Genomic DNA, 10,142 nt, shown 5'->3' with positions numbered 1-10,142 from the left:
CAATCCAGCTGTAGTCAGGGGACCCCAAAGCACTCCAACCATGGACCCTAATAAAAACATGTACCCCAGGTCGTGTCTCTCTCTCTGGGCACTCTGCCTGGACCGCCTCATGTGGCCCCTCAAGGTGTGCTGTGTACTTCCTCCAGGACCTGTGACTGATAGACTTCTCTATTTCAAATTCTCTTGTGGTCTGCTGTTGAACAACGGCTCACCATCCAGCACCCTGTGCTCCACTTAACAAGTGTTAATTAAACAAAGGCATAATGCCTGCACACCACTGGGTTAGCCCCACCTTCTATATGCCTATACTTCTTTGTAGCCCTTATCATGTATACATATTTATATAATTTTTTGCTGATTATTTCTTTATTGCCCACCTCTCTGACTAGACTATAAGCTTCTTGAGATCAAAGACAATGTCTATCTTATTATCTCAAATACCTAAACAGTGCCTGGCACAAAACAGGTGCTCAATGGATGTTTGTTAAATAAATAAGAAACCTGTTTCTCCAGTCTTTCTAGGCTATAATGAAAAAGTTGAGGGCTTCCCTGGTGGCGCAGTGGTTGAGAGTCCGCCTGCCGGTGCAGGGGACACGGGTTTGTGCCCCGGTCCGGGAGGATCCCACATGCCACGGAGTGGCTGGGCCTATGGGCCATGGCCGCTGGGCCTGCGCGTCTGGAGCTTGTGCTCCACAGCGGGAGAGGCCACAGCGGTGGGGGGGCCCGCGTACCAAAAAAAAAAAAAAAAAGTTGATGTTCTTGCTTAGAAATGGAACTCTAAAGAATTGGACCAGATTAGAGCAGATCTAGAACAAATAAACTGGTTTGATCTGGCAAGTTTAACACCTGGAAAAAATAATTTAACACTTCTTTTAAACAAACAAGTGACAATCAATCCTGGAAAGAAACAACTGCTTCTGTTTCACCTGCAGTGAAGATCAGCACCTCCAAGATCCTCAGCTGACACTTCTTCTCCAGTGGCTGCTTTAACCTACAACAAGGATAAAAGTCAATGGTGAGTTTTCTCCATCAGAGATACAGTAAAGTCTCCTACAAACAAACAAGTTCCGTTCTGAGAGCACGTTCGTAAGTCCAATTTGTTCGTTAAGTCCCCTAAGTATCCAATTAACGCAATCGGCTATACAGTACTATACTGTAATAGGTTTATAATACTTTTCACACAAATAATACATAAAAAAACAAACAAAAAATAAAGAAAATATTTTAAATCTTACAGTACAGTACCTTGAAAAGTACATTAGTACAGTACAACAGCTGGCATACAGGGGCACGTCTGCATCTTCAAAAGTTCGCAACTTGAAGGTTCATGTGCCACACAAATAATACATAAAAAAACAAACAAAAAATAAAGAAAATATTTTAAATCTTACAGTACAGTACCTTGAAAAGTACAGTAGTACAGTACAACAGCTGGCATACAGGGGCACGTTTGCATCTTCAAAAGTTCGCAACTTGAAGGTTCATATGCAGGGGAATTATTGTATTAAAATGCTGTCCTACATACCTCCTAACCTGATTATATCTACCATTCTTTCTTCCATAGAACTAGACATTTTGTTTCTCATCCCACCCACCTAGGTAAACCTAGATAATATTGTCTCTAATCTACCGACGAGAAATGTGAACCCACAGTCACTAAGGAACTTGCCCACAGCCCCTGAGCAAGGGATGGAACCTGATTTGAACCCAGATATCCCTGGTCTGAAAGCACACTCTCTTTCCCCTACATTATTCTGCCTCCACACCCATGTTAAAGCCTTTGTGTCTGTGCACATGCTGATCCTACTGCTGGGCTCCCTTCTCCCTCTCACCCACCCGGTGAATCCCCAATTATCCTTCAAGCCCTATCTGCTCTGTGTGGCTTTCCCTGACCTGCCCAGGCCTTTTAACCATTAGCGATGCTCCATGGTTTTAACAGAGCAATGTTTGCTCATCTGTGGTTCAAGAGCAATCCACCTACACCTCCAACACGGCGCCTACCAGACTATATGTCAGTAATTTGTATGTCTCTGTCATCTCCTCTATACTGTGAGTTCCTTGATGGCAGAAACTGTGATTTATTCATCTTTGGACACAATACATATATTGAAGTAACGCTATTTTTTCACCTTTGCTGAAAAATTCCAGTGACTATCAAAAACAAACTCTTAAAGGTATAATATCTTTAAGATGGGGGAAAAAAATCTCCATGATTACCCACATCTAAGATTCAGCATAATATGACCAAAAAGAAAGACACCTTAAGTAATAAATTAAGAATGACTTAATTATAGGGACTTCCCTGGTGGCACATGGGTTAAGAATCCACCTGCCAATGCAGGGGACGCAGGTTTGATCCCTGGTCAAGGAAGACCCCACATGCCGCGGAGAAACTAAGCCCGTTCATCACAACTACTGAGCCTGTGCTCTAGAGCCCCGCGAGCCACAACTACTGCAGCCCACGCACCTAGAGCCCGTGCTCCGCAACAAGAGAAGCCACCACAATGAGAAGCCCGCGCACCGCACAGAGAGTAGCCCCCGCTCGCCACAACTAGAGAAAGCCCACGCACAGCAATTAACACAGCCAAAAATAAATAAATTAATTAATAATAATTTTTAAAAAGAATGACAATTATAGCCTGAGAAATTCGAACAAGAAAAAGCAAGAAAAATCATTTAATGCTAAATGCCAACCTGATCCTTTAGGAATCATTTATTGATTCCTACTTCTTTGGGTTGGTCGATTTGTTTCTTTTCCTTCAAGTAATAAAAGAAAAGCTTTTATCAGAATAATGAACACTAATCTAAAATACAGCATAGAAATGACTTATTCACTACATCAAAAGCTCTGTCTTAAATAAAATATTATTCCACAGGGAGAGGTAATTAAATTTTTCACCTCCAATTATGCACCCCCAGAACTAAATTCATGATTCTCTTCTTCCCAAAAAATTTGGTGTAAAATAACATTCAGTCCAGACAATAACTACTTATAAGAGGTGCCTGGATATTTAAAGTTGTAAAAACGAATAAACGTCTGATATATGATAATTCATTTTCAGGGAACTGACTGATATCAACTGAAAAAATAAGGATTTGTCATCAGTTAATATTTATGGAACACCCACAACATGTTTGAAACTGTGATATGTATAAAGATGATAAAAGTCCAAGAGAAAATGAAAACTGTTCATTCTATTAAATAACAAGTTCGGATGATAAACAAAAGGTAGGAGAACAAAAAAACTCCTTCAAAAATTTGTCTTACTCCACAGGGAACTCTGCTCAATACTATGTAACAACCTAAATGGGAAAAGAATTTGAAAAAGAATAGATACATGTATATGTATAACTGAATCACTTTGCTGTACACCTGAAACTATCACAACATTGTTAATCAACTATACTCCAATATAAAAAAAAAAGTTAAAAAATTTTACCTTATTAGTATGCATTTTTTTCTAACCACCTTAAGCTACTGAAAGCTACAACCTCACATTATGTGTGAAACCTACAAAGCCTTTTCTCAATTTTCAGTGAAACAAGCATCAAAATTTAGAATTCTCAAGCAGATAAGGCTGCTGCTGCTGCTTTTTCTACCTGTAAATACAGCCTTTTGATGGTAGACTACTGAACAAGGTTTAGTTCTCTAACAGAACTGCAGACTTCAGCTGCTACGTTGTTTCTTTCTAAGGCACAAGTTAAATCTGAATCCACTGAATAGACATTGTAATGCTGACCTTTAGACAAAATCTTCTCTTCAAAACAGTTAGCATTATTTCAGTATTATGATACTACCTATATTCCCAAAAAGATGTTTTAAAATTTTAGTCATATCTTTACTTATTCTCTAGTGAAAAATAAACAAGAATTACCCAGGAAAGTTTACTACACATAGGTAAATTAACCAACGATTGCTATCACACATAGCTAGAGAAATATTGAAGAATAATATTTAATATTATGCTGTAGGGGTTTTGAATAATGCCTTGAGACTTTTAATTCATTTGAAAAGGCAGCTCTTCAGGCTTATCTGATCCTCAGTAAAAGTTATTAAAAATTAACACAATCATTTGGAAAACACACTTATTTAACATCAAAGTATAACATCTTTTAACATACTCTTTTTAATAAACTTGTGTTAATATTCCAAAACCAGATAATTCTTTGACAGACTTTTGAAGCAATAAACTTACTTTCTAAGATATAATTCACATACCAAAAAATTCACCATTTAAAAGAATACAATTCAGTGTTTTTTATTATATAACAAGGCTGTATAACAACCATCACCACCACCTAATTACAGAACATTTCATAGCTCCCAAAAGAAACCCCATACTCATTAGAAGTCCCTCCCCATTCTACCCCCTCCCAGTCCTTGGCGACAGCTAATCTACTTTCTGTCTCTATGAATTTGCCTATTCTACATATTTCATAGAAGGGTAACTATACAATATTTGTTCTTTGTGTCTGGCCCAAGGTTTGCCCATGTTGTAGGATGCGTCAAAACTTCTTTCCTTTTTATGGCTGAATTACTCCACTTGTAGATTTATTATAGCTTTAGAAGTTCCTTGACATTCTTTTAACCTATTTAATATTCTTGGATTTTACTTACATAATGGGATGTTTTGTTGTAATCAGTAGAAATTACCTGTGTCTTCACCCAGCCTCTCTTTATCACTCTGAAGTCTAGGATCATGTTGTGACATAAGCAAAGCAGGGTGACAACTGCTTTCCTGAAAATCACAATGGAGATGTCCAAAGGAGAGATGAGGAAGAGCCGAGGATGACATAATCCAGTCCTCAGTGCCTGCATCACAGGCAGGTGGCCAGTGAAGTTGCACAGGGTCCCACTCTCAGAAGGGCCCTGTGCTTGGAGTTTAATGCTCAGTGGTCACCCTAGTGAAAGTCTAACTAACTTTATCTTTGAATTTGTGTTCTGTAAGTGAAGTCTGATGGGACAATGGAGCATGTGTGTTGAGGTTTAGAGCCTCAGATCTTGTGCAGTCTGCCTCCCCCCATCTCCCTGGGATGGGTTCTTGGCTCCCTGCTTCCCTGCTGACTGGTGCCTGGGCCCTAGGTCCTGCCCTACCTTCTCCTCCCCACCCCTGCCTAGCACCTGTTACACCCGCCCCCAGTGGGGGCCTGACACAGGTGTAGGGAGGATCAGAGGTCAGGTGTGCCCCCCATGGTGTCTCAGGGAAGAGCATGGCAGCCCCATCACTGTCCTGGGCTGGCAGTGCTGAGGTGTGCTCTCCAACAGGCCACTCTGCGTGTTGGGGGTGGGGGGGACCGGGGGTGATGCTAAGGGCTAGCCTTTTGCTCGTTCCCCATCTGGGTACCAAGCACATTCTCACATGGAGGCAGCACATCCTTGGGGACATGGTGGGCCCATGGGAAGTAGAGATGCCTGGTGGGGGCGGGGGCAGGTGTTGGGTGGTGCCTGTCATTAAATAACAAATAAAAACACCATGACTGGTAGACAGACCACAGAAGAAGGGAACATGTTTCATATTTTAGTATCTTTTACAGTAGTTTTCTCCTTTTTGAACAAAGGGTTCCATATTTTCCTTTTGCACTGGGGTCTGCAAATCCTGTAGCTGCCCTACCAGTGATCCATAAAGCTTGCTAGTATTAAAAATTTAGAGCACCACTCATAGCTATTCTAACTCTTTTTTCTTGGGGGGTGAGGGGACTTAACCTTTTGAAAAGATAATGTTTTCACAAGACTCAGAAAGTCAAAGGTCTCTCTCCCACCCTGCTTCATCTCCTCTGCGTTTAAACAACATTTACTCTATCTTTTTCAGTTTCTTTATGCATATACAAGCTTACAAATGTATAATTCCCCCCTCCACTTTATGCAAAAGTTAACACACTATGTGTAAGCACCTTGCTGTTTTCACGTAACAATTTATTGGTTTGTTATTGACCTTGAGTAGAAGAAAAGATAAGTAAAAGAATTTTTCTTCAGCCAGCACCATTCAAGGGGGAAAGGATAGTCCTTTCAACACATGATGCTGAGACAACTGCATGTCCACGTACAGAAAAATGTCGAACCCCTTTCTGAAACCGCACCAATAAACAACTCAAAATGGATCACAGACCCAAACGTAAGAGCTAAAATTTTAAAACTCTTAAAAGAAAACAAAGGATTAAATCTTTGCAACATTGGAATAGGCAATACCTTCACAGATAGGACACCAAAAGCACAAGCAAAAAAAAAAAAGAAAAAAATATACAAACTGGGCTTCATCAAAATTTAAAATGTCTATGCTTCAAAGGAAAATATCATCAAGAGGGTGAAAAGACAACCCATAGAAGAAAATATTTGCAAATCATACATCTGATAAGAGACTTGTATCCAGAACACATGAAGAATTCTTACAACTCAATAAAAAGACAAGAGCCCAGTTACAAAATGGGCAAAGGATCTGAATAGACAGTTCTCCAAAGAAGATATACAAATAGCCAACAAGCACATGAAAGATGCTCAGTATCATTAGCCATTAGGGAAATGAAAATCAAAACCACAGTGAGGTACCATGTCACACCCACTATGATGGCTACCATCAAACAGACACACAATAACAAGTGTTGGAGAGAATGTAGAGAAATCAGAACCCTCACACACTGCTGGCAAGAATGTAAAATATGCTCTGGACAGTTTGGCTGTTCCTCAAAATGTTAACCTTAGAGCTACCATATGACCCAGAAATTGTACTTGTAGGTTTATATCCAATAGAAATGAAAACATACCCATATAAAAACTTATACATGAATGTTCATAGTAGCATTATTCATAATATCCAAAAAGTGGAAACAATCCAAATGTCCATCAACCGATAAATGGATAAACAAAATGTAGCCTATCCATACAATGAAATATTATTCAGCCATAAAGAGGAAGGAAGTGATTCCTCCAAAATTTAAACATAGAATTACCACATGATTCAGCAATTCCACTTCTGAGTATATACCCAAAAGAAATGAAAGCAGGGACTCACACAGATATTTGTATACTCATGGTCACAGCAGCATTATTCCAAATAGCCCCAAAGTGGAAGCAACCCCAAAGTCCACTGATGGATAAGTAGACAAAATGTGGTATGTACATACATTGGAGTATTATTCAGCCTTAAAGAGGAAGGAAATTCTGAAACATGTTACAGCATGGATAGATCTTGAGGACATTTTGCTAAGTGAAATATGCCAAACACAAAAGGACAGATATTATATGATCCCACTTAAATGAGGTTCCTAGAGTAGCCAAATTCATAGACAAAGTAGAATCATGGTTGTCGGGGCAGTAAAGGAGGTGGGGAACAGGGAGTTAGTGTTAATGGGGACAGTGTTTCAGTTTGGGAAGATAAGAACATTCTGGAGATGGATGGTGGTGATAGTTGCACAACAAAGTGAATATACTTAATGCCAGAGCACTGTATACTTAAAAGTGGTTAGAATGGTAAATTTTATATTATGCATGTTTTACTTCAATCAAGCAAGCAAGTAAGCAAACAAGACTAAGTTCTTACCAAAAAGAAACAAACAAACAAACAACTAGCTTCTTACCAAGGGAGGTCCTCCCAAGAAAATGGTACCCTGCTTGCGTACGATGATGTTTTCATCAGCCATCGCAGGCACGTAAGCTCCTCCTGCTGTACAGGAGCCCATGACCACTGCTATCTGGAATCCAAGCACACAAGAAACTAATGCAGTACAGCTCAGAGAGTGAATTTACACAGTCCCTGGATCTATAGTTCCACAAACACTGCAGTACCAGGGGATATTACTAGCTTGTACCCATGTTTCTCTCTTTTCTTTTGGCTGTGCCATGTGGCTTGTGGGATCTCAGTTCCCGACCAGGGATTGAACCCGGGCCACGGCAGTGAAAGCCCGGAATCCTAACCACTAGGCCACCAGGGAACTCCCTGTGTTTCATTTTTAAAATGGAGTCCTCTAAGTGTTTAGAATAGTTTCCTAACTTTTGTATCAAAGCATTTTGAAGGACTTATGTCACACTTTACAAAGCTTGTGGACAATCTCCCTGTTAAAGAGAAGACTGGCCAAACAGACCTTTACCCTGAGCAACTAATGGAGAGAAAAAACTCACAATCCATCCATAAATTAGCAAAATTATACTGAAAGGACAACTTTTAAATCTAATAATAATAATAACAGTAATAATAAGTCCTCTAAACAACTGCCACTTACCTCAAAGGAATACTGAAATAATTCTCCAAATGAGTAATGTTAATTTTGTGTTACCCTGAATATAAGACCTTCTAAATATAAAACTAATGTTAGCATCACAATTGAAAATCTTGCTAAAAAGTAAGTCCATTGTGTTGAGCTGGGTGATGCATACCTGAGGGCTCACCACACTATTTTCTCTACTTTTGTGTGTGTTTGAAATTTTCCATGATAAAAGCTTAAAAAAAATTCTTGCTTAGAGATTAGTATGACACATAATAAATATGGGTTTTGCTGATTACCCCTAGACAGGAATAAACAATATCACAGAGAAAAAGAAGAGAAGTATGTGGTGAATATTTTCTTAAATTATCACATGAAAGTAGATTTTGCTAATTCCAATATGCCATCAGTTTTCCTTCTAGTCATACAAGTATCTGTTCCGGAAAAAAAAAAAAAAAAAAAAGCCACACTAGTATTAATCCAAAAGTGAAAGGCAGCGTGAGTTAGCGTTTTTCCATCTAAATGGCTGCCACAAAAGGCATTTTCCCCTATTTCATGTAATGTTATGAAAAATGGCTGTAACATTTCTTTGTCAACATACTACAGAAGTGTTTATCACTTATGCTTTTGCTTATCAATCACCCAGTTTTTTTTCTTTCAGTTTTATTGGAATATAATTGACATACAGCACTGTATCAGTTTAAAGTATATAGCATAATGATTTGACTTACATATAGCATGAAATGATTCTTAGTAAGTTTTAGAAAATATCCATCAGGGACGTTGCTGGCGGTCCAGTGGTCAGGACTCCGCACTTGCACTTCAGGGGGCTCGGGTTCAATCTCTGGTGGAGGAACTAATATCCCACATGCCGTGTGGCAAATTTAAAAAAAAAAAAAGCGGAGCCTAACCACTGGACTGCCAGGGAAGTCCCCAAAATTTTTAAAATAGAAGAAAAATGTTTTCCTTATGATGAAAAAACCGCTTAGGATCTACTCTTAACAACTTTCATATATAACATAGAGCAGTGTTCATTATATTATTCATATTGCACATTATATCACATTACTTATTTATCTTATAACTGGAAGTTTGTACCTTTCGACCTCCTTCATCCAATTCCCCTTCCCCCCATCCCTCGTCTCTGGTAACTACAAATCTGATCTCTTTTTTTATGGGCTTGTTTGTTTGGTTGGTTTTGAAGTATAATCAACCTACAGCACTATGTTAGTTACTGTTATACAACAGAGGGATTTGATATTTCTATACATTTCAAAATGATCACCAAAATAAGTCTAGTTACAGTATGTCACCATGTAAAGATATTACACTTCAATAAGTGGTGCTGGGAAAACTGGACAGGTACATGTAAAAGTATGAAATTAGAACACTCCCTAACACCATACACAAAAATAAACTCAAAATGGGTTAAAGACCTACACGTAAGGCCAGACACTATCAAACTCTTAGAGGAAAACATAGGCAGAACACTCTATGACATAAATCACAGCAAGATCCTTTTTGACCCATCTCCTAGAGAAATGGAAATAAAAACAAAAATAAACAAATGAGACCGAATGAAACTTAAAAGCTTTTGCACAGCAAAGGAAACCATCAAAAAGACAACCCTCAGAATGGGGGAAAATATTTGCAAATGAAGCAACTGACAAAGGATTAATATCCAAAATTTATAAGCAACTCATGCAGCTCAATAACAAAAAAACAAACAACCCAATCCAAAAATGGGCAGAAGAACTAAATAGACATTTCTCCAAAGAAGATATACAGATCGCCAACAAACACATGAAAGAATGCTCAACATCATTAATCATTAGAGAAATGCAAATCAAAACGACAATGAGATATCATCTCACACCGGTCAGATTGGCCATCATCAAAAACTCTAGAAACAATAAATGCTGGAGAGGGTGTGGAGAAAAGGGAAC

General features: G+C 38.8%; 1 protein-coding gene across 1 annotated transcript in view; it reads right to left on the bottom strand.

Annotated features, from left to right (window-relative positions):
* MCCC2 (methylcrotonyl-CoA carboxylase subunit 2) overlaps positions 1-10,142 on the bottom strand; it is a 74,396-nt gene that overhangs the window by 32,043 nt on the left and 32,211 nt on the right. The window contains exons 7-8 of the mRNA XM_007129966.4: positions 7,573-7,686; positions 927-991 (exon numbers count right to left, since the gene is read on the bottom strand). Of these exons, the coding sequence (XP_007130028.2) occupies positions 927-991; positions 7,573-7,686 (179 nt within the window). The remainder of the gene's footprint in view (positions 1-926; positions 992-7,572; positions 7,687-10,142) is intronic.

Source organism: Physeter macrocephalus, chromosome 8 (genome assembly GCF_002837175.3).
Source record: "Physeter macrocephalus isolate SW-GA chromosome 8, ASM283717v5, whole genome shotgun sequence".
NCBI classification, from domain to species: Eukaryota; Metazoa; Chordata; class Mammalia; order Artiodactyla; family Physeteridae; genus Physeter; species Physeter macrocephalus.
Note: the sequence above shows the minus strand (reverse complement) of the source record. Positions and strands in the feature narration are given on the sequence as shown.